The 25,365-nt window shown below is 47.2% G+C and overlaps 2 protein-coding genes across 2 annotated transcripts in view; one reads left to right on the top strand and one right to left on the bottom strand.

Moving 5' to 3' along the window:
• Positions 1-25,365, top strand: part of LOC310853197 (mRNA-decapping enzyme 1B-like) — a 43,106-nt gene that overhangs the window by 17,251 nt on the left and 490 nt on the right. Inside the window, exons 5-11 of the mRNA XM_083757436.1 lie at positions 18-141; positions 3,500-3,598; positions 10,539-10,812; positions 11,455-11,712; positions 12,074-12,720; positions 20,004-20,159; positions 23,000-25,365. The exon at positions 23,000-25,365 is cut by the window's right edge and continues 490 nt beyond it. Of these exons, the coding sequence (XP_083613562.1) occupies positions 18-141; positions 3,500-3,598; positions 10,539-10,812; positions 11,455-11,712; positions 12,074-12,720; positions 20,004-20,159; positions 23,000-23,062 (1,621 nt within the window). The 3' untranslated portion in view covers positions 23,063-25,365. The remainder of the gene's footprint in view (positions 1-17; positions 142-3,499; positions 3,599-10,538; positions 10,813-11,454; positions 11,713-12,073; positions 12,721-20,003; positions 20,160-22,999) is intronic.
• LOC310853572 (conserved oligomeric Golgi complex subunit 4-like) lies at positions 6,428-8,746 on the bottom strand (the record flags this gene model as incomplete). Its single annotated transcript, XM_083757952.1, has 1 exon — positions 6,428-8,746. One exon carries the CDS (start codon positions 8,744-8,746, stop codon positions 6,428-6,430), a length of 2,319 nt encoding a protein of 772 aa, XP_083614078.1.

Genomic DNA, 25,365 nt, shown 5'->3' with positions numbered 1-25,365 from the left:
TGTGTGTGTGTGTGTAGTCTGAGCCAACAGGAGCAGGTCTCGGATCAGTCTCAGGACGGATGCGTGTCTCCTGAACGAGGAGAGGAGAAGGCCGTGGACATCCTGCAGCTGCTGAACAAAGCTCGCACCGAATACAACAGAGTAAGACGGAATACCTTATTATAAACCTATGTTTCTGTGTCAGTGGTAACTTAATATAAACCTATGTTTCTGTGTCAACAGAGTAAGACGGAATAACTTATTATAAACCTATGTTTCTGTGTCAACAGAGTAAGACGGAATACCTTATTATAAACCTATGTTTCTGTGTCAACAGAGTAAGACGGAATAACTTATTATAAACCTATGTTTCTGTGTCAACAGAGTAAGACGGAATAACTTATTATAAACCTATGTTTCTGTGTCAACAGAGTAAGACGGAATAACTTATTATAAACCTAATGTTTCTGTGTCAGTGGTGCTCAAACCTTTTCACATCAAGGACCCCCCCAGAATTATCTGTATTTGGCTGTGGACCCACATCTGAAAATATGTTGTTCCAGAATTAAATACTTGAGTTAAAAACGTTCGCTCTGAAAGAATATATATTTCAAAGATTTGCACCACATTTTCACGATTTTTCTAAAATAGCAGATCTACAAGCTCGTAGCGCGGCACTCGGTGCCGCGCTACGAGCTTGTAGATCTGCTATTTTTCAATAGCTAAAGCATAACATCATTCTTAAAACACCAAAAGGGGTTCCCGTTCAGAATGGGTTAATATAAAGACAGTGGGGGCCATGGAGCCCTATTTCAAAAGCTTTAGTGTCGGGGGTTAAGATAAGATATGTCAGCATTTTGTCAACACTTTTCCAATGTAGCAGATCTACAAGTTCATGCACAACGCATCACACTGTGACGTGTTGTAAGCTGCTTGTAGATCTGATATTTATTCAAACTCAGTTTGAAAACCTAAGGTCTAATATATGATAAACTTTATTGCAGACACAAAAGGTCCATAAAACAAAACAAACAAGTAAGACGCGCAAACGTGGGAAGCGAACACAGCTCGTAAATTGCAATAACAACAATTAGAATAAATTACGTACTTTTTTTTAAAGTTTTAAGTTATTGTCTCCACCAGGCCGAAGGCATGGGGGGAGAGTATGTTTTGCACTCCGTCCGTCCGTGTGTCCGTCCGTGTGTGTGTGTGTGTGTGTGTGTCCGTCCGTCCGTGAGCAGCTAATCTCGGCCACCGTTAACCCGCTCGATGACAAATTTTGCACACACACTCCCTGGATGCCAACGATGAACCTCTGCCCCAGATTTTCCAGAACGGCCTGTTATAGCGCCACCAGGAGGCCGCTTTGTGCAAAACAAGTTTTTGCACAGTACACCTACAGATTTTGTCCAAACATCACGCAAATTGGTACACAGTCTCTCTAGAGCCATTCAACGAAACCGGTCTTTCACATTTCTCAGACTCCATCCTGATTGGTTAAGATTGGCTTCCAAAGTTCACAGGAGTGCTCAGTTTCAAACAAAATGCTGCAAATCATGAACACATCGCGTGATTTCCGTGAAATTGTGCACCCACATTCCCACTAGGCCGAGGACGAAATGCCACATGAACAATTTTAACTCAGACTCAAGGTGGCGCTATAACTGGCCGAAAAGTGTTTTTACCTCTAACTGCACGGATCTGTGGATAACTTTGTATGCCAACTCCCTAGAGGCCAAGGAAAAACCTTTGCCTGGAATTTTTCACATCTGCTCTTTATAGCGCCACCAGGAGGCCGACATATGTAAAACACATTTTCTATTATTACTCCTTCAGATTGTATCCACATTTCATCAGTCATGTGATCAACACGGAGCGGCACCATTTCCCATCTTCCATCCTGATTGGCTAAGATTGGCTTCCAAAGCTCACACGATTCGTCCATTTCGAAAAAAGGCCACAAATCACAAACACAGTGTGCAATTTCCGTTAAATTATACACGCACATTTTCACTAGGCCGAGGACGACATGCCACATTTTTTCCCTCAAAATCAGCCTCACGGTGGCGCTATAACAGGCCAATTCCTGTTTTTAGCTATAACTGCATCGATCTGTATACAACTTATGTATGCACACATGGAAAAACATTGTACCTGCATCCCTCCAACACGAACCTCCGGCCCAAATCTTCCTCAACAGCCTGTTATAGCGCCACCATGAGGCCACAACCTGACCTGCCCTGGTGGAGACCTGTGCCGATTGGCACTTTGTCTAGTTATTATTTATTTCTTTTAAGTGTTTTTTAAAACACCAAAAGGGGTTCCCGCCCAAAATGGTTTAAACATATGAGATGTAATGCAAGATCAAACAAGATATAAGTAGAGTTGTTGCAACAGCCACACCGTACTGCTCCACTGTCTCAAACCTGTGGGGGAACGTTTTACATGTTCATCTACTTGGACACTACATTCCTACATCTACTCCATTCATCTTGGTAACATCCAAACAACTTCAGATTGTGCACATGTGAACACACTTCAGATCCCACCCACACGCCCGGTAACTCACACAGTGAACTATACACGGCTGTTGAGACACCCTTCAGCCATACATCCACATCACAATCACAGTGTGTGATTTGTTGTGTGTTTGATTTTCTGATCTCTGAGGTGTTTAGTGTAGGAATCCGCCGTTGCTGGTTCCCAACGTGAGGTCCTGGGACCCCTAGGGGGTCGTGTGAGGAGTTAACCCATTCTGACCTGAGATCAGATTCATACGAGGTTTCCACTGGTCTGGACTGCTATATTTTTCAAAAATAGCAGACCTACAAGCTCGTAGCGCGCCACTCGGTGGCGCGCTATGAGCTTGTAGATCTGCTATTTTTCAATAGCTAAAGCATAACATGATGCTAACACCAAAATGGGTTCCCGTTCAGAATGGGTTAAGGGTCTGCAACTCAGAGTTAAATAAACGCCAAAGCGTTTACAGTGTTGCTATAGTATAGACTGGTGTTTGTTCAATAACAGGATTCTCCCAGGCTCTCCAGCTCTTTGGAAAACAGAAAGGCCATTTTCAGGTCGGGATACCAATTTTATCCAACCAGAGGTTTGGGCCTAACCACGCCGCGCTTCTGTGGCCAACGCGGAAGTGCTTATAGAGTCTTAACCCATTCTGACCTGAGATCAGATTCATACGAGGTTTCCACATGGACACACACTGGTCTGATTAACCCAGTCTGACCTGAGATCAGATTCTAGAAATGTCAGTCGCTCTTCGATTTTTCAAAAATAGCAGACCTACAAGCTCGTATCGCGCCACTCGGTGGCGCGATATGAGCTTGTAGATCTGCTATTTTTAAATAGCTAAAGCATGACATGATGCTGACACCAAAATGGGTGCCCGGTCAGAATGGGTTAAAGACTGTAATGGAGTCAAATGGACCTTACCGATCCATTTGGTTCCATTTGTACATTCAGAGTTAAGTAAGACTAAAGATTCTCTCTCTCTCTTTCTCTCTAGGTAGGAAGTAGTTCTGAACCAAAGCAGATAGGGGGCAGCAGTGTTCTGTATGGAAACCCAAACCTCATCAAACCCATCCCGGTTAAACCCGCCTCTCAGGTAACACACACACACACACACACACACACACACACACACACACACACACACACACACACACACACACACACACACACACTCACACTCACACTCTCTTTTAATTTATTTCCCTTCTCTCTCTCCCACCAAAACTCATCCTTAACTCTTCCATTTGTAACTTCCTCTCCACCTGCTCCTGTGCGATCCGTGAATTAAGTTACTGTGCAGTTGGTGAAGGGCGCGTGCATGTCTGTATTGTCTGGGCCATATGGAGCCCCATATCTTTGGATAGAACAATGATTCTCAAACCTTTTTCATTTCAAGCACTCCCAGTTTTATATGAATGTATTAGGCCACGGACCGTCATTTGACAACATGTTTAACCAACCGGGACCCCAATCCATATTCCATATAAGGTTATATAAGGTTCATATTTCCTGTGAAATGTTTTAAAATTCTTAACATGAAAATGCCAGACAGAAACTATAGGGTCAGGATTTAGAAGGCATTTGTAGAATCGTCCTCAGGTCTAAATGGGTTAAAATGTTTGAAAGTATGAAGATTCTTAACATGGAGATGATTATGATGATTATGAAAATAAAATAAAAATAGATTATCTCAAGTGATTGTGATAAGGCGATTATGGAATAATTGTTATCGGCAGCCTAGCCTGGAAAACCTTTATTGCCTTTTGGAACTTTTGTTTACGATCCTAAAAGCCAAACAAATGTAATTTCTTATTTCACTTTCAAATGAAGTACATTTTTAAAGTGGCCGTAGTAGGTAACTACTGATTACCCAACTATGTTCTATCCATCCATCTTCAACTGCTTATCCGTAGTCGGGTCGCGGGGGCAACAGCTGAGAGTGCTCCAGACTTCCCTCTCCAGAGCAACATTAGTGACTTCCTCCTGGGGGATTCCGAGAGACCGAGACGTTCCCAGTCCAGTGCGTCGATGTGTTTCCTCCAACTGCACCTTGGTCTGCCCCGGGTGGGGGGGAGGGGGGTCTCCTCCCAGTGGGACGTGCGTCGAGGACCTCTCTAGGGAGGCGCCCGAGAGGCATCCTAACCAGATGCCCCGAACAACCTAAGCTGGCTCCTTTCCAGGCGAAGAAGCAGCGACTCTACTCTGAGTCTCTCTCGTGTGACTGAACCTCTCACCCTATCTCTAAGAGAGATGCCAGCCACCCGTCGAAGAAAACTCATTCGGGCGCTTGTATTCGCTGATGATAACCGGTGCCCTCCCCCTCCGCACCTGTTCAGCTGATGATAACCAGTGCCCCCCCCTCCACACCTGTTCAGGTGATGATAACCAGTGCCCTCCCTCCACACCTGTTCAGGTGATAATAACCGGTGCCCTCTCCCTCCGCACCTGTTCAGGTGATGATAACCAGTGCCCTCCCTCTCCACACCTGTTCAGGTGATGATAACCAGTGTCCCTCCCTCCACACCTGTTCAGGTGATGATAACCGGTGCCCTCTCCCTCCGCACCTGTTCAGGTGATGATAACCGGTGCCCTCTCCCTCCGCACCTGTTCAGCTGATGATAACCAGTGCCCTCTCCCTCCACACCTGTTCAGGTGATGATAACCAGTGTCCCTCCCTCCACACCTGTTCAGGTGATAACCGGTGCCTCCCTCCACACCTGTTCAGGTGATAACCGGTGCCCCTCCCTCCACACCTGTTCAGGTGATGATAACCAGTGTCCCTCCCTCCACACCTGTTCAGGTGATGATAACCAGTGCCCTCCCTCCACACCTGTTCAGGTGATGATAACCGGTGCCTCCCTCCACACCTGTTCAGGTGATGATAACCAGTGTCCCTCCCTCCACACCTGTTCAGCTGATGATAACCGGTGCCTCCCTCCACACCTGTTCAGGTGATGATAACCAGTGCCCTCCCTCCACACCTGTTCAGGTGATGATAACCAGTGCCCTCCCTCCACACCTGTTCAGGTGATAACCGGTGCCTCCCTCCACACCTGTTCAGGTGATGATAACCAGTGCCCTCCCCCTCCACACCTGTTCAGGTGATAACCGGTGCCCCTCCCTCCACACCTGTTCAGGTGATAACCGGTGCCCCTCCCTCCACACCTGTTCAGGTGATGATAACCGGTGCCCTCTCCCTCCACACCTGTTCAGCTGATGATAACCAGTGCCCTCCCTCTCCACACCTGTTCAGGTGATGATAACCAGTGTCCCTCCCTCCACACCTGTTCAGGTGATAACCGGTGCCCCTCCCTCCACACCTGTTCAGGTGATGATAACCAGTGTCCCTCCCTCCACACCTGTTCAGGTGATAACCGGTGCCCCTCCCTCCACACCTGTTCAGGTCATAACCGGTGCCTCCCTCCACACCTGTTCAGGTGATGATAACCAGTGCCCTCCCCCTCCACACCTGTTCAGGTGATGATAACCAGTGCCCTCCCCTCCACACCTGTTCAGGTGATGATAACCGGTGCCCTCCCCCTCCACACCTGTTCAGGTGATGATAACCAGTGCCCTCCCCCTCCACACCTGTTCAGGTGATGATAACCAGTGCCCTCCCCCTCCACACCTGTTCAGGTGATGATAACCGGTTGCCCCTCCTTCCACACCTGTTCAGGTGATGATAACCGGTGCCCTCCCCTCCACACCTGTTCAGGTGATGATAACCAGTGCCCCTCCTTCCACACCTGTTCAGGTGATGATAACCGGTGCCCTCCCCCTCCACACCTGTTCAGGTGATGATAACCGGTTGCCTCCCCCTCCACACCTGTTCAGGTGATGATAACCAGTGCCCCTCCTTCCACACCTGTTCAGGTGATGATAACCGGTGCCCTCCCCCTCCACACCTGTTCAGGTGAATTGGCTATTGGAGTTGCAGTCTCTTGATGTCCTCGCTGCAGAAGTCGCTGCGGCGCTCCAGGACCTGACGGACCTCCGTCGGTGTCAGTCTCCATGTCAGAGGCCCCGGGGTTGGTTCCCAGTAATCCAGGACCTCATCTACCCGCTCCAAATTGAGGACGATGGCCATTTGTGTTAGTTTAGCAAATTTGTCCCTGATGGTCCAGCTGGTTACGGTGGTGAGGTAGGCAACAAGAGAACGCAGCTCCTTGTCAAACTGCAGCCCTCCCAGCCTGCTGAATGTGCATTTGAGGACGGTCTTCTCCATCTCGGTGGATACCAAACTGCTCATCAGACTGGTCAGCTGGTCACAGATGACTGGAGAAAGGGCCACCTTGAACTCGGCCGTGAGTTGCTCCAAATGAACAATGAGCGCTTGTACCCAGGGGTCGTTGGCCTCATAGTCGTTAAACCTCTCCTCTTCGATGTCGTGTGAGGTGGACAGGAGACCGCTGATCCACACTTTGACCAGTGGCTTTATGGCGGTATCCTTCAGCTCACTAAGACCCTCCTGTAACAGGTCTTTGAATTTGCCAGATGTGTTCTCAAGGTCCGACAGACAGCTGTCAATCTTGGCTTGTTCGCCTGAACCCGTTCCCTGCGTGAACAACCTGGAACAATCGTTCTCGAGGTTCCTCTTCAGAACCATGATGTTCCGACTGCAGACCTCCACGTTGTTCAACGTCACCATAAACGCAGCCTTGGCTCTCTCTGTGCTCTCGACCCCCGACGCGTTGAACTTGCCGTGCTGCAAGCTGCTCTGCACGAGGCTGACTGCGCCGCTGACGCCGCGCTGGAAGTCCTGCAGCGGGGCGGCAGGGAAACCGTGCCTCAGCTTAATGCACAGCGCCTCCCCGAAGTCGGACAGCAGCACGGAGGTGGCGTGATTGATCATGGCACACAGGCAGTCGATGCTGGAGCTGGATAAGGCTCTGCCGATGCACTTCTTCACGACGTAGAAGCAGTCGTCCACCATGCTGGACGTCAGCTGGCCCTTCTCGTGTGTGTCCATGGTGACGGCCTTGCGGACGGTCTCTCTCATGTAATATTCCTCCATTGGAACGTAGTAACCGATCAGCTCCTGCATGGTGGTGCTCAGCGAGCAGTGTTTGAGCAGCTCCTCCACGTTCCGCTGATGATCGTCCCGTGTGACGCTCCGTCCGCCGTCCACGACCGCAAAGTCGGCCGCCGTGCGACGACGCAGGAAACGCAAGTAGAGCTCGGCCCTGGCGTTCATTAGAGTCACCTCTGTCAGGACGCGGTCCAACTCCCTGGGCTCGATTCTCTGTGGCGGTGGTGCACTCCTCTTCATGCTGTTCAGGACTACCTGAAACTTGTTGCGGTAGTCCCTTTGTTGGATGAACTTATCCACTATCTTCTGAGCCTGACGGTCACACTCTTGCTGCAGGTGTGTGCTGAGGGTGTACAGGTGGCCGGGACCGTAGTGTGTTTCTATGATGGGCTGATGGGTCTCCACCATACGAGCGACACCTTCCAGTAACAGCGTCAGACTGTCGGCGAAGACCATTGCTGCTCTCATCCCTAGGTCTCCAGCTGCCACTTGGAGCAGGTTCTCCTCAGCTTTGTAGGCCATCTGGCTGCAGAGGTATTTGCCAAAGCGGCTTAGGCCCTCTTGATGGAGGCCCAACAGAGGGAAGATCTTGAAGAATCTCTCCACTTGTGCCGGGTCACCGGCTGCCACTGCCTCGTCCAGACGCTCTGACACAATGACCTTCAGTTTCTGTTCCGCCTCTTGTAGCGTCCTCAGACTGCTCTCTTCTTCCTTGCGGATCAGTTCAATGACCGATTGGTCCAGAGACAGATAACGATGGATGTGGGCGGCAGCCTGTTCGTAATCTTCATTACGCAAAGCTGTCTGCACGCCGTCCGTACAGAACTCAAGATCTAGGATGTCGTCCGCCCGCTGGATGACCTTACCAAGCCGTGTCTTTGCCAGGTCAAGCTGTCGTACTTTTCGGCTCACGTTCTCAACCAGGCCGCAGGTGAATGTGATCATGCCTGATAGCTGACTGGCATCTCTTTCAGTCAACTGCAAGTTGGGTCCCATGCTCTGCAGTGACGACATCTCGCTATGAATGGTTCCCTGCTGCGCCACCAGTTTGTCCAGCTCAGCCTCCACCTCTTTCTCTTCGTCACAGAGCTGCCGGTGGAGTCTCTCCAGATCGTCCAGCTCCGTCAGAGACGAGATGGTCTCCATGTCCACTGAGGAGACACTGGATGGGTCGTATCTCTTCACTGCTGGAGGACCACCACTATCAGCCATGTTCACATCCAACCATCCACCACGTCAACACTCTCCAGATAAATCTTTGCAGTGGCCGGCCCTCAGGACCTGACCTGAGAGATCCCACAGGTGTCCCTGCTGGTGCCAGGAGAACCGGTGTGCTGCAATCAGAAGCGGCTACAGAGCCTCAAATCCACTGGCAGCTGAGCCTTTGCAGTCGGACACATTAACGTGCTGACCAGGGACAAAACCAGAGCGAAAGAAAGACTTGGGATACGCTGACCCCCTCCATCGCTCCTTACCAACTTCTAGGCTGAGCTGATGTGAATCTGGCGTCATCAGATAAAGTCTCGCCCAAATATGGAGTTCCACACGGCTCCCGAGTCCCGACTGGCCTCCAAGTAATCTGTTCAGAAATATCCGATAAGTGATAACCATGGCAACCTCATATCAACTATTAATCTATCAAGACAGATTTGGCAAACAGTAGATTCTATCAGTGCTTTTATTGCATTAAAAAAAACTAGATATATTGCCCCTCTGGGCACAGGTCTCCACCAGGTCAGGTTGTGGCCTCCTGGTGGCGCTATAATAGGCCAATGTGAAAAGAAGGATGCCATTTCTTCTCACGCCTTGGATGGCAATTGGATGATTTGAGGCATTTTGTTCCAAAAATGTGTTTTGCAAACATCCACCTGTTGGTGGCGCTATAACAGGCCAATGTGAAAAGAGTGGGATACATTCCTCAGCCTAGTAGGAAAGTGCGTGAAAGATGTCAAGTGCCTTCGGCCTGGTGGAGACAATATATTTATTTTGTAGGAATAATCACAGACACAACTGGAAGGAAATGGACATGAAAAGTTCCTGTTTAACACAAAAACAGAGGTTATAGGAAAGCCCTTGTTATCCCACCAATTAGGATTGACTGCCTCATTGGTTGATACAGCCCTGATTAGTTATTCAATTCAGCTTGCACGCTTCACTCCAGTCAGTTTGTTCAGTTTGACGTGAGGAGCTGTGTTTTTGGAATTCCATTCCAAGAATGTTCATGACAGTACAAGTACGTATTTTTAGTTTATTGTAGAATATGGAAAAGTATTGTAACATCATTGTTTACGGTATTGTAACATCACATGCTTGAATTAGAGTTGTTTGTGTCATTGTTTACGGTAGGCCCTATGTTAGTTACACACATGCAGTGTTTGTATTGTACTGTTTTCCTTCACATTTGCGGTCCTGTCCTGTTATACTGTTCCTTTGAACAAGTATTTAGTCAATGGGTTGTAATAAAGTTTATTTTTAATTATGTATGGCTGTGCTATACCTAAATCGGGGTTTGAACAGTACTTTGCATTAGGTGAGATAAGACTGTGTTTTGCTATATTGTGTAGATTATTAAGAGGCGTCATCATTTGTTATAGAGGTGGTGCCCCAGACCTCTGTTATAGAGGTGGTGTCCCAGAGCCAAAAAACTAAGGTTTTCTACCGCATGGGTTCCCAGATTGCATTTTAACCCATTCTGAACGGGAACCCCTTTTGGTGTTTCAAGCGTTACGTTATACTTTAGCTGTTGAAAAATAGCAGAACTACAAGCTCGCTTACGAGCTTGTAGATCTGCTATTTTCTTTTTAATCGTGAAAAGGTGGCTCAAATTTGGAATATATATTCTTTCAGAGCGAACGTTTTTACATATAATTTTTGGGGTCCTTGACATGAAATAGTTTGAGAACCACTGACAGAAACATAGGGTTTTAGAAGACATTTGTAGAATCGTCGTCAGGTCTAAATGGGTTCACCCTAACCCCCCTCTCCCCCTCCTCCCTGTCTTCAGGACACAGAGGTCACTGATTCCAGATCTGTCTCTCTGGACGTCCTGTTTGGCTTCTCCCCCCAACAGTCTCCCGTCTCCCGAGCGGGGCCAAAGGTCACCGACGGCGAACCGGGAAGTGGCGTAGGCGGCCACGGGCGACCGCCCGTGGCCCGCTCGCTGTCGTACGACACCGTCAGCGGCGCCGTGGCCCTGGTCAGCGGCGGGGGGGGCCCGGGGGCTCTTCAGGGGCCCGGCCCGTCGGCCCCTCAGCAGCACTGCACCGTTGTGATGCCAGGTAAGTCCAGCACAATGATTACATACCGGGCGGTAGTTGCAAGATCGCAATTTTTTTTTTTTCAGACGATCGCAAACAAGTGGGCATCCATTCATTCTGTATGAATGGAAAATGGATGATCTACAAGCTCACAGTAGGTTGTAAAGTAACTCACAATAACACTTTGTGAGCTTGTAGACCAGCTTGTGCAGTAGCTTGTAGCGATTGTTGAGGGCCTATATGTCCAGCTGTTGGTGTATGTAACCAGTTTGTCCCCTGAGATCAGATTCTAAAAATGTCTTCTACATTTTCTGAAAAAGCTATGTTTCTATGTCAGTCGTTCTTCGATTCTTCAAAAATAGCAGACCTACAAGCTCATAGCGCGCCACTTGCTTGTAGATCTGCTATTTTTCAATAGCTAAAGCATAACATGACGCTTTTAGAATCTGATCTCAGGTCAGAATGGTAAACTGTCAGGATGTAGAAGACATTTTTTGAATCTGACCTCAGGTCAGAATGGTAAACTGTCAGGATGTAGAAGACATTTTTAGAATCTGATCTCAGGTCAGAATGGAAAACTGTCAGGACGTAATAGACATTTTTAGAATCTGATCTCAGGTCAGAATGGGTTAATCAACTCTAAAATGTCATGACCGTGAACAGCCGTAATGCCGGGGCAGACGCTGCAGACGCTGTCGGAGTCTCCCGAGAGCCGATTGGTGGAGAACGGAGCGGCCGTCGTCCCCCTGGAGCCCCACCTCCACCACCTCCTCCATCACCTCCACCACCACCACCACCTTCCTCTCTGCTGGCCCCGCCCCCCGCCCCACCCCCTGCCGGCCGGCGCCAGCCACCACCCGCTCTTCTTCAACCTGTGTAAGCTCCGCCAGACGGCGCCCGCAGCCTACAAGCAAGGACCAGGTGGGTTCACATGGCAACGCCGTGTTCATTTTTTATTTGGTTATTTAGTCATAGGCTTTTTGAATAAAGTTCCATTCAGTTTTACTCATACTTTGGTCATCTAAGAAGTTTTAGTCTGACTGTATTGTGTGTTTACAAAACTAGCTAAAATGAACTAAAATCATAGAGAAAATGTCTGTTCTTTCTGTCTGTGTTCATTTAAGGTTCTGTGTGTGCACTTTGCCATTTAAAAACACATGTAAACGGATTAAGATATAATATGTGATATATGTGTTTCCTATGTATCCATATTATGTCTGTCTGTCTGCCTGCCTGCCTACCTTTGTATTAACAATAACATACCTGTCTGTCTGTCTGTCAGGTGTGATTTCACCTCACGAGCTTCTCCAGAGGCTCCAGTTGGTCCAGCACCAGCAGCAGCAGCAGACCCAGTCCTCCTACAATCCAGCCAGAGCGCCCGCAGGCCTGGCTGCTCGTTTCCCTGCTCAATTCACAGGCTCTCCTGGAGGTCCAGGGACCTCTTCCACCACCACAACACCCCAACTTCAGCTGCAGTTCCATGGAGGTCCAGGGACCTCTTCCACCACCACAACACCCCAACATCAGCTACAGTTCCATGGAGGTCCAGGGACCTCCGGCCCCACAACACCCCAACATCAGCTGCAGTTCCATGGAGGTCCAGGGACCTCTTCCACCACCACAACACCCCAACATCAGCTGCAGTTCCATGGAGGTCCAGGGACCTCCGGCCCCACAACACCCCAACATCAGCTGCAGTTCCATGGAGGTCCAGGGACCTCTTCCACCACCACAACGCCCCAACATCAGCTGCAGTTCCATGGAGGTCCAGGGACCTCTTCCACCACAACACCCCAAAAACAGCTGCAGTTCCATGGAGGTCCAGGGACCTCTTCCACCACCACAACACCCCAACATCAGCTGCAGTTTCATGGAGGTCCAGGGACCTCTTCCACCACCACAACACCCAGCAAAGATCTGCAGTTTCAGGTAGACTACTAACCCAATTTCCGCCAGCATTGATTAATCCCTCGATAGCGTATTGCCAAGGTTTTAATCGCGCATAACACTTACTTTGAAGAGCCAAATATCCTAACCGCATGTTGCAGTGACAAAATGCTGTGTGGTGTCTTGACCGGTTGTTGTTTTCTCGGTCAGTGGTGAAACATCTTGACCAAGAGTATCACAGCGCCTGCTACAGGCCGTTGAAAAACCTTGTCTTACCCAGAAACGGTGCAATGAATGTCGCTTCTGAGATAGAGGGCTTTGAATGCAGCCCATAGAATGCAAGTGGATGCGCGCGCATCTTCAAAATGGCCGCGGCCACTGTCCCACTTTGAGTGTTATGCTAACGAACGGTAGCTAACGATTCGATCGGATAAAAACATGGATTAAAGAATATAAACCCTGGAAAACTTAGGTTCCGGGTCTGGCAGGCTAGGGTTAAGCATTAAGCCACGAGAGGTCTCAGGTTACCGGGTATTTTACACTGGCTGGGGGCGTAGGCAGACCCGACGCGCAGCGGAGGGTCTTCTACCCTCCCAGCCAGTGTAAAATACCCGGTAAGCTGGGGCCTCGAGTGGCTTATTGCTTTTCTAAAACGGTTACAAACATATAGCAATATTAACCTAATAAAACTATTAAATTCACAAAACTAACCACGCTTTGCGCCACCAGAGCGAGCGAGTCAGAGCCACAACACTTCCTTGTTTTGCTCGGCAAGTAGCCTATGTGACGGGAGACTACTCAGGTAGGCGGACAGGTAGGCGGAAGTGATGGCGCCAGTGTGTTTGGCTGCTCGTCTCCTGCTCTCGTTTTGGTTTGTGTTTCTGCTGTGTCTAAGCCTTGGCACTGTTCAGATTAAGTCTCTGCTGGTGTATGATCGCCAATCCCTCCTGGATATCCGACCAAATGCCAGGATTATTGGTTCATTTTACCAAAATGAACAAAAAACCGCGCCGCCGCTCCTAACAGGAATCCCGACTCATCTGCTCCAGGTCGCGTCCCCGCCGCCGAGGAGGAAACGTCTCCGCCGCCGTGGCAAACGGAGTGGCAAGCTGGTGAAGCTGAAAGCCCGGGTATGCTGTTCGTCTTTGTCTCACGTGAAACCTGGATTATCGTCTCCCTCCGCCCTGCTGCAACGACGCCAGGTCCCCAGCGCGACCTGCCTCGCTCCTGTTGCTAGCCTGGAGGTGCTATTCCAGCCCTGCCGTCCCTACGCTCCTCAGCTCTGGAGACGCGGGGTGAATCTCTGCAATCTTGTTCCCACGTGTTTTAAACATGCTGTAGTGCAACCACTGCTTAAGAAGCCAGGCCTCGACCCCACTGTGTTGGCTCATTTTCGGCCCATATCTAAATTGCCGTTTATCTCCAAGATACTAGAAAAGGTTGTCTATGCCCAGCTACAGTCTTTCCTAGAGGAGCATAAGATCCCTGAGGTTTTCCAGTCTGGCTTCAAAACCCGGCATAGTACAGAGTCTGCACTAGTTAGGGTATTTAACGACATCCTCATAGCTAATGATGCAGGCGACTATGTCATTCTTGTTCTGCTGGACCTGACGGCTGCGTTCGACACAGTCGACCACAACGTCCTGCTATGGCGCTTGCAGCACCTAGTGGGTATATGTGGAACTGCGCTAGGGTGGTTCAGGTCCTACCTGACGGGCAGAACCATGTCTGTCAACGCTGCTGGCTCAGAATCCTCCCCGGCGCCGTTGTCGTATGGTGTTCCACAGGGCTCTATTTTAGCCCCAGTGCTCTTCTCCTTATATCTCCTGCCGCTAGGGTCCATCCTCAGAAAACATGGCATTTCGTTCCATTTCTATGCTGATGACAGTCAGATCTATGTTCCCCTAAAGATCCTAAAGCTCTTCTCTCTTGCCTGGATGACATTAAAGCCTGGATGGCCCTAAGCTTTCTAAGCTTCAATGACAAGAAAACTGAGGTGGTGGTGTTCGCCCCAAATGGTTCTGGAAACCCCCCTCCCTTTGATCTAGGCCCCATGGCACAGTTTGTGAAGCCAACAGTCTCCAACCTAGGTTTTAAAATGGACAACGACTTTAAGCTAGATCGCCAAATTAGCTTAGTGGTGAAGTCTAGCTTTTGTCATCTGCGACAACTGGCAAAGGTAAAACCTTTTTTAACCACTCAGCACCTTGAGACAGTAATCCATGCCTTTATTACATCTCGGCTGGATTACTGTAACGCCCTCTACCTTGGAGCCAGTCAGTCTTGCCTTGCTCGGCTCCAGTTAATTCAGAACACGGCTGCCCGACTAACTGGCACGCGTAAGAGAGAGCATATAACTCCCATCCTCGCCTCTCTCCACTGGCTGCCAGTGAACTTTAGAATCCAGTTCAAGGTTCTGCTTTTTACTTTTAAAGCTTTAAATGGTCTCGCCCCTCCATACCTCTCTGAGCTCCTCCACCCCTACTCTCCCGCCCGCTCCCTCAGGTCAGCTGACCTGATGCTGCTAGAGGTCCCGAGGGCGAAACGGAAGCTTAGAGGGGACAGAGCTTTTTCAATCGCTGCCCCCAAGCTCTGGAACGACCTTCCCCTGCAACTTAGGCAGGCCCCCTCTCTGGCCATTTTTAAAACCTCACTGAAAACGCACTTTTATTCTTTGGCTTTTAACACAGCATGAGACCTCTGTTCCTGAACTTGCTTCCCCCCCCCTCCTTTTCTTGTTTTGTGTGTTGTCTTTGTATTCTTTGTTTTTAGTCTATGTGTTTACTTACTGTTTTTACCTATGTACTGTACAGCACTGTGTGGCAGCTATGGTTGTTTTAAATGTGCTATATAAATAAAGTTGAGTTGAGTTGAGTTGAGTTGAGAATAGCGCTTGATGTATTTACGGGGCTGCCTGGAGCCACACATTCACAGTCATATGAGCCGGGCGGTGCTTAGACGCCCGCACGGCATGTGTTTGTAAAGCAATCAAGCGCTCCCCTTCCCCAGTTCAGCTACAAGGCTGCAGGATGATACAAAGTGATTGAAGGAGTGGGTTATCTGTGAAATTTACACCGGTCACGTGACGGTAACCAGCCAATCACCCAAGTATTGGGACTACCCGTTTTAGAATACTAATTTAACCACTACGGTTTCGCCGGGTTTGGTGTACTTCGTGTTGTTAATAATCATAACAAAAAAGTGCTGTAAGAGGCAGTGATAGTGAGATGGTTTGGACACATACAGAGGAGGATAGTGAGATGGTTTGGACACATACAGAGGAGGATAGTGAGATGGTTTGGACACATACAGAGGAGGATAGTGAGATGGTTTGGACACGTACAGAGGAGGATAGTGAGATGGTTTGGACACGTACAGAGGAGGATAGTGAGATGGTTTGGACACATACAGAGGAGGATAGTGAGATGGTTTGGACACGTACAGAGGAGGACAGTGAGATGGTTTGGACACGTACAGAGGAGGATAGTGAGATGGTTTGGACACGTACAGAGGAGGACAGTGAGATGGTTTGGACACGTACAGAGGAGGATAGTGAGATGGTTTGGACACATACAGAGGAGGATAGTGAGATGGTTTGGACACGTACAGAGGAGGATAGTGAGATGGTTTGGACACGTACAGAGGAGGCTATAGTGAGATGGTTTGGACACGTACAGAGGAGGACAGTGAGATGGTTTGGACACGTACAGAGGAGGATAGTGAGATGGTTTGGACACGTACAGAGGAGGATAGTGAGATGGTTTGGACACGTACAGAGGAGGATAGTGAGATGGTTTGGACACGTACAGAGGAGGATAGTGAGATGGTTTGGACACGTACAGAGGAGGACAGTGAGATGGTTTGGACACGTACAGAGGAGGATAGTGAGATGGTTTGGACACGTACAGAGGAGGATAGTGAGATGGTTTGGACACGTACAGAGGAGGACAGTGAGATGGTTTGGACACGTACAGAGGAGGATAGTGAGATGGTTTGGACACGTACAGAGGAGGACAGTGAGATGGTTTGGACACGTACAGAGGAGGACAGTGAGATGGTTTGGACACGTACAGAGGAGGATAGTGAGATGGTTTGGACACGTACAGAGGAGGACAGTGAGATGGTTTGGACACGTACAGAGGAGGATAGTGAGATGGTTTGGACACGTACAGAGGAGGACAGTGAGATGGTTTGGACACGTACAGAGGAGGATAGTGAGATGGTTTGGACACGTACAGAGGAGGCTATAGTGAGATGGTTTGGAAACGTACAGAGGAGGGACAGTGAGATGGTTTGGACACGTACAGAGGAGGATAGTGAGATGGTTTGGACACGTACAGAGGAGGATAGTGAGATGGTTTGGACACGTACAGAGGAGGACAGTGAGATGGTTTGGACACGTACAGAGGAGGATAGTGAGATGGTTTGGACATGTACAGAGGAGGACAGTGAGATGGTTTGGACACATACAGAGGAGGATAGTGAGATGGTTTGGACACGTACAGAGGAGGCTATAGTGAGATGGTTTGGAAACGTACAGAGGAGGGACAGTGAGATGGTTTGGACACGTACAGAGGAGGATAGTGAGATGGTTTGGACACGTACAGAGGAGGATAGTGAGATGGTTTGGACACGTACAGAGGAGGATAGTGAGATGGTTTGGACACGTACAGAGGAGGACAGTGAGATGGTTTGGACACGTACAGAGGAGGATAGTGAGATGGTTTGGACACGTACAGAGGAGGATAGTGAGATGGTTTGGACACGTACAGAGGAGGATAGTGAGATGGTTTGGACACGTACAGAGGAGGATAGTGAGATGGTTTGGACACGTACAGAGGAGGATAGTGAGATGGTTTGGACACGTACAGAGGAGGACAGTGAGATGGTTTGGACACGTACAGAGGAGGATAGTGAGATGGTTTGGACACATACAGAGGAGGATAGTGAGATGGTTTGGACACGTACAGAGGAGGATAGTGAGATGGTTTGGACACGTACAGAGGAGGATAGTGAGATGGTTTGGACACGTACAGAGGAGGATAGTGAGATGGTTTGGACACGTACAGAGGAGGACAGTGAGATGGTTTGGACACGTACAGAGGAGGACAGTGAGATGGTTTGGACACGTACAGAGGAGGATAGTGAGATGGTTTGGACACGTACAGAGGAGGATAGTGAGATGGTTTGGACACGTACAGAGGAGGATAGTGAGATGGTTTGGACACGTACAGAGGAGGATAGTGAGATGGTTTGGACACGTACAGAGGAGGACAGTGAGATGGTTTGGACACGTACAGAGGAGGATAGTGAGATGGTTTGGACACGTACAGAGGAGGATAGTGAGATGGTTTGGACACGTACAGAGGAGGATAGTGAGATGGTTTGGACATGTACAGAGGAGATAGTGAGATGGTTTGGACACGTACAGAGGATAGTGAGATGGTTTGGACACGTACAGAGGAGGATAGTGAGATGGTTTGGACACGTACAGAGGAGGACAGTGAGATGGTTTGGACACGTACAGAGGAGGATAGTGAGATGGTTTGGACACGTACAGAGGAGGACAGTGAGATGGTTTGGACACGTACAGAGGAGGATAGTGAGATGGTTTGGACACGTACAGAGGAGGATAGTGAGATGGTTTGGACACATACAGAGGAGGATAGTGAGTATTTCGGGTAGAAGGATGCTGAGGTTGTAACTGCCAGGCAGGAGGCCTATAGAGGAAGACCAAAAAGGAGATTTATGGATGTAGTGAACGAGGACATGAAGTTAGTTGGTGTGATAGCAGAGGAGGCAGAGGACAGGGTGAGATGGAGGCAGATGATTGGCTGTGGAGACAGAGGACAGGGTGAGATGGAGGCAGATGATTGGCTGTGGAGGCAGAGGACAGGGTGAGATGGAGGCAGATGATTGGCTGTGGAGGCAGAGGACAGGGTGAGATGGAAGCAGATAATTCGCTGTGGCGACCCCTGAAGGGAAAAGAAGATATCGTTGCTGTCGAGAGGAAACCTCATAACTCCATTTTTTAGGTTTTTGATAAAATAAAAGGCATAAATCAGTGCTATTGAACACCCTTTATGTCTGTGTGTTGTTTCATAAATCAGTGCTATTGAACACCCTTTATGTCTGTGTGTTGTTCCATAAATCAGTGCTGTTGAACACCCTTTACGTCTGTGTGTTGTTCCATAAATCAGTGCTATTGAACACCCTTTACGTCTGTGTGTTGTTTCATAAATCAGTGCTATTGAACACCCTTTACGTCTGTGTGTTGTTTCATAAATCAGTGCTATTGAACACCCTTTATGTCTGTGTGTTGTTTCATAAATCAGTGCTATTGAACACCCTTTATGTCTGTGTGTTGTTCCATAAATCAGTGCTATTGAACACCCTTTACGTCTGTGTGTTGTTTCATAAATCAGTGCTATTGAACACCCTTTACGTCTGTGTGTTGTTTCATAAATCAGTGCTATTGAACACCCTTTACGTCTGTGTGTTGTTTCATAAATCAGTGCTATTGAACACCCTTTACGTCTGTGTGTTGTTTCATAAATCAGTGCTATTGAACACCCTTTACGTCTGTGTGTTGTTTCATAAATCAGTGCTATTGAACACCCTTTACGTCTGTGTGTTGTTCCATAAATCAGTGCTATTGAACACCCTTTACGTCTGTGTGTTGTTCCATAAATCAGTGCTATTGAACACCTTTTACGTCTGTGTGTTTCATAAATCAGTGCTATTGAACACCCTTTACGTCTGTGTGTTGTTTCATAAATCAGTGCTATTGAACACCCTTTACGTCTGTGTGTTGTTCCATAAATCAGTGCTATTGAACACCCTTTACGTCTGTGTGTTGTTCCATAAATCAGTGCTATTGAACACCCTTTACGTCTGTGTGTTGTTCCATAAATCAGTGCTATTGAACACCCTTTACGTCTGTGTGTTGTTCCATAAATCAGTGCTATTGAACACCCTTTACGTCTGTGTGTTTCGAAAATATTGAACCAATAGAAAGTAGTAAAAAGTGCTTTGGACAAAACCTCTTAACTCCATTGGACCCTCAAAATGTCTGCTAAAGCAACTAACTCCACCACCTCTCACCCGCTCATGGAAGTAATTGACAATATATAAAGTCACAACACCAACTTTGATGAGGCTGCATTGCTTTGTTTAAAGAAATATAAGGTTTTCTTTATTTCCTGTAAAATGTATATTTTTAATTTCCTGAAAAGTGTGTCCTCCCGACAGCAGAGATATCGTAGCCGCATTGGAGAATGAATTCTTATGACTCTCTGGTCCGTCTGTGGTGTCTGTCCCTCCAGGGAATGAACGATGTCCCAGCCCCCGTGCTCCTGTCTCCCAGTGTCTTCTCCCAGTCCAAGTCCTCGACCGGTGGACGTCCAGGGATGTCCCACCAGGACACCTGTCCTGTTCTGACCAGAGCTCAGCTACAGACCACTCTACTGACACTCTTACAGGTTAGTGGAGCGGTATGGGTGTATGTGTGAACACGCACGCACGCACGCGCACACACATTTCAATTTCTTTATTTGAGTCCACATTTATACAATACATTATCAAGGGCACAAATATCTTTCAGTTGCTTCTGATATCCCGACACACACACACACACACTCGGAACATCATGTGTCTCAGTGCTCGAGTCCAAACAGACACAAGCCCTAAATGTACAGATTATAGGCAACGTAATTATGCACATGAACTTATTCACACAGTCAGCATTGGTCACTTTTCAGTCTGTCATATTATATTACCTCATATATATATTAATATATAATATATAATATATATATTACCTTATATTACCTTCTCCTCCAAATACTGACTGCCTATAAGGGAGGAGACTGAACAGTGTGTTGCAAGCTGCTTTGCTTTACACTTGGACAACCCCGAGATCCTCAAGCCTCTGACCACTATAGCCTGTGGACATGGTCCCAAGCTGCCATTAAAAACAATGAGCCTAAGTATAGCCTAGTTGTATAATGGCTTGTACTAATGGTTGATTGCGAATGCAATGAGCACTGACTATGAGACCCTGCAGATTGATTGATTGATTGATTGAAATATTTATTAACAGTTTGTATAATTTACAGTACATTTTAAGCACAAACTCAATACAAAGACTGTTAACTGTGAGTGGACGACCCAATTAAGCATTACACTTGTTTACAACTTGGTCCACATTGTTCAATTCATCAAAACATTTAGAGACATACAAATAGACACTTCTATGTAGCTAAAGAACAGAACAGGAATTCATCATATAGGAAGCAAAAAGGGAAAAGATACATATACAGTGAGGGGAAATGGGGCGGGGGGGGGGGGGGGGACAGATCATGTCTGTGTGTCTGTCTGTCTGTCCCGCTGTGACACCACTCGCCCGCCACCAGAGGGCGCAGCTGTAGCACACACACACACACACACACACACACACACACACAGTAGAAAACTTAAAAAAAAGTACGTAATTTATTCTAATTGTTGTTATTGCAATTTACGAGCTGCGTTCGCTTCCCGCGTTTGCGCGTCTTACTTGTATTTTACTTGTTTAGTAAGAAAAGATTATTCTAAACTTGAATCAAAAGCACAGCCACCTTCCAATAGAAAAACCTCTCTGCTGTTCAATTATAACGACATCTGGTGTATTTGCAGTTGTATTTGCAAATACGTTTGGGTCATTGCATTGAAACATTTCTGGTTTCACACGGGACTTTTTGTGAAACACAACAGAGGAATCAAACATGCACGCACACGCACACACACACACACACACACACACACACGCACACTCGTACACCACATGTGTTTTTCCACTTCTATTGTTTTCTTCTGGTTGTAGTATAAAGCTCAGAGGAGAGACATGCACATCCATACCCAAAGTTGTAGTTGTGGGATTTTCTTTATATTTGCGCTCGCGTGCAATAACAAAATCCTACAACTGGGGCCCACAGTGTGCAAGCGTTCTCTGGTCGTGGTTATTCTGGTTGTAGAACATGCATATTTGCACTGCTTTTTCATAGTATTTTATTATGATTATATGTTCATCTTACTTTCACTGCCTGCAAAAAAAAAAAAAACCTGAACTTGAACCACAGTACAGTGTATGTAAGGCCCCGTTGAACCACAGTACAGTGTATGTAAGGCCCCGTTGAACCACAGTACAGTGTATGTAAGGCCCCGTTGAACCACAGTACAGTGTATGTAAGGCCCCGTTGAACCACAGTACAGTGTATGTAAGGCCCCGTTGAACCACAGTACAGTGTATGTAAGGCCCCGTTGAACCACAGTACAGTGTATGTAAGGCCCCGTTGAACCACAGTACAGTGTATGTAAGGCCCCGTTGAACCACAGTACAGTGTATGTAAGGCCCCGTTGAACCACAGTACAGTGTATGTAAGGCCCCGTTGAACCACAGTACAGTGTATGTAAGGCCCCGTTGAACCACAGTACAGTGTATGTAAGGCCCCGTTGAACCACAGTACAGTGTATGTAAGGCCCCGTTGAACCACAGTACAGTGTATGTAAGGCCCCGTTGAACCACAGTACAGTGTATGTAAGGCCCCGTTGAACCACAGTACAGTGTATGTAAGGCCCCGTTGAACCACAGTACAGTGTATGTAAGGCCCCGTTGAGACGGCAACGTTCTGTAGGGAAAACGGCAAAATGAAATCGTTTACACAGCAACGGCGTTATCGGGGGTTAAGAACGCAACAAAGTGAAACCTCCTTCCTTAGTGGAAATGTTCTCCCTATAGCCGACATTATAATCCCTTGGTGATTTTGTTAGCGCAAGGTGACAACATTTTCTACAGACTTAAGTTGTCTCCGCTGTTCGTGTCGAAGCGCCCAGCTGCATCCTGCAGTGCGTTACCCGCGTATCGTTGCGTTCTGCCCCATCCCTGTACCCGTTATTTTTCACCCGTCAAACTCGGGTGTCCGCGGATACCCGGCCCGTTCCAGGACTCTGCCTACCGCCTGCCAGCGCGTCCCATCTGGCATGCACGCTACAGCGTTTTTTTTTTTGGTTTTTGTTCACTACCCTTTATTGGATAGTGAACAGTATGGTGACACGTGGCAAAGGTCGTCTGGATGGGGAGACGAACCCGCGACACGCCGCCAGGCTGGCGTAGCAGCCTATGTGCCCGGACCGCTACACTACTAGCCGCCCGGGGCCCACTACAGCATTTTTAAATCACTGTTGCGTCTCTGTGTGTAAACGCAAAACAAAAAGTGAGAACGGAACCGCACTTTGTCCTTTTCACGTGTAAACGTGGCCTAATAAAGCGTTTGTGTTTCAGACGGACGGTTCCTTCCTGGACTCCATCTATGAAGCGTACCTCGGTACCGCAAAGAAGTACTGACCTGTCCGTCTGTCTGGACTCCATCTATGAAGCTTACCTCAGTACCACAAAGAAGTACTGGCCTGTCCCTCTGTCTGGACTCCATCTATGAAGCTTACGTCAGTACCACAAAGAAGTACTGACCTGTCCCTCTGTCTGGACTCCATCTATGAAGCTTACCTCAGTACCACAAAGAAGTACTGACCTGTCCCTCTGTCTGGACTCCATCTATGAAGCTTACCTCAGTACCACAAAGAAGTACTGGCCTTGTCCGTCTGTCTGTACCTGTCTGTCGCCGTTACAATACCCGTCTGCTGCTACAACCTGTCTGTCTGAACAACATATCTTTCTCTTCAACGTGTCTGCCTTAATTAGTAGCAAATTAACAGTTAGACTCCATAAAACGCGCTACCCGCTATTTAATCAAATAGTCTACGCTGCCGAGATTGTTTTATTACTTTTAGAGCATACGCTGAAGTATTTGCAGCTTTCAACTATGAAAATCCGGTGAAAAATGGTCCGTTGGCATGTTTTGATCATCAGTACCAGCGGCCATTACAATGCGCTACAGGATCCGCCTCCATGAGGCATTGTAGTCCAAACAAACCCCCCCCCGTCCACCTACATTGAGCTCAATTTCCCAGAAGCCCTAGCAGCCCAGATGATGACTTGATTTCCGGTTTCGTCGTCATAGCGCGACGGCCTCGTCTAATTATTTTAAATCGGCGAATTAAACGCATTAAACAAATGTCGGGTATAGCGTTTTACGCGCGGTGGAACACTGGATTAAACAATTGGCGGCCGTCAAACTGTTTTAACAGACATTGAAGTTATTCACAGAAGCATCTTTCTTGACCAGAAACACGGTTAGTCACATGATTATTTAACTAGATACAGATACAGTAAACTCGTCTAACTGGACATACAGATGTCAAACGAAACACAAATATTTACAGTGTGCTGGTTTTATTTCAGTGTCTCCGTTATTTAAGAGTGTAAGAAAATAATTTTACTACTCAGAGAAACATCCAACTAGTCTTCTATTGAACTATTTTCTATCAAACACCAGCTATCTTTATAAATAACTAGACAGTAGGGTTGCAACAGTTAATCGAAGTAATCGATTTAATTGATTATAATTATTATTATCGATTATCGATAATTATTATTATTGTTTTTGTGTAATTGATAGAATAATCGTTATTGAAAAAATCAATAGTTGCAGCCCTACTTTCATCTAGTTACAGATACCAGCAAGTCACCTAGTCTTCTACTTTCATCTAGTTACAGATACCAGCAAGTCACCTAGTCTTCAAGTCACCTAGTCTTCCAGTTGTTGGACCTGAAGAATCGCAAGAGAACCATAATTGACTTTTTTGAATGTTCAACTTCACTCCTCAAGAACATTAGACTATTATTCAAATTCTCACAGGGATGTTTTATAATGTTGATTATAAAACCTTATCCTTTGTCATCTCGAATTGTAGATATCTTTCTTTTAAATTATTGTGTTTTAGAAGTTCCTTGCTACAGATCTTTTCAGCGTTAGCAACTCTCGTAAAGGAGTGGTTGCTGTTCCCCACGAGTTAGCTAGTTAGCCTGCTGCTATAGGTGGAAAATAATATTACAAAGTAATAGTGTTCCTACCACTGAAGATTTTACAAAAATGTGTAATATAATTTGTATTGTTTAAATTCTAAATTTTGAGGTATCTGTTAAAGTTGTGCTACCTCAAATACAGCTGCTTTGTGATCGGGGCTGTTGTAATTAAACGCATGTCAGGAACTACACTATAACTCAAAACCAACAAGCACAGCAAAATAGCACAGAGAACCTGAGAATACACAACTAAGACCCAGAAAACACAGAGAACCTGAGACTATACACAACTAAGACCCAGAAAACACAGAGCAACACACCCAGAGTTTGTGAAGTCTCTTGAGCTCCTTAAGCGTAATTTATGCTCTTGTCGTGCGCCAAAAATAGCATGCATACAAGCTCACTCGCGTGTTGCATCCATGATCGTGAGATTGTATTCGCTATTTTCGACGCATTAGGAATCAGGCTTTGGCCGTCCTGGCTCAGGTGTGTGGTGTAAACCAGCATAGAGATTCCTACACTGCCCCCACAGTAGCCGAGGTGGAATGATACTGTATATCATATTGTAGCTGTCGGGTGGAAACGTACATGTATGTCCAAAACCGTTACCTTTGTTCATTGGTTTGATATTAATAAAACACACAGACACACTTAACCTCTTTCAATATGGTGTCCCTATCATGGGCTCGTTATTATTATAGGCCACTAAATGTAGTGACAATAGA

The sequence above is a fragment of the Protomyctophum parallelum genome, assembly GCF_964188405.1.
Source record: "Protomyctophum parallelum genome assembly, chromosome: 22".
NCBI lineage: Eukaryota > Metazoa > Chordata > Actinopteri > Myctophiformes > Myctophidae > Protomyctophum > Protomyctophum parallelum.
The sequence above is the reverse complement of the archived record's forward strand: the minus strand, read 5'-3'. Positions and strand labels throughout refer to the sequence as shown.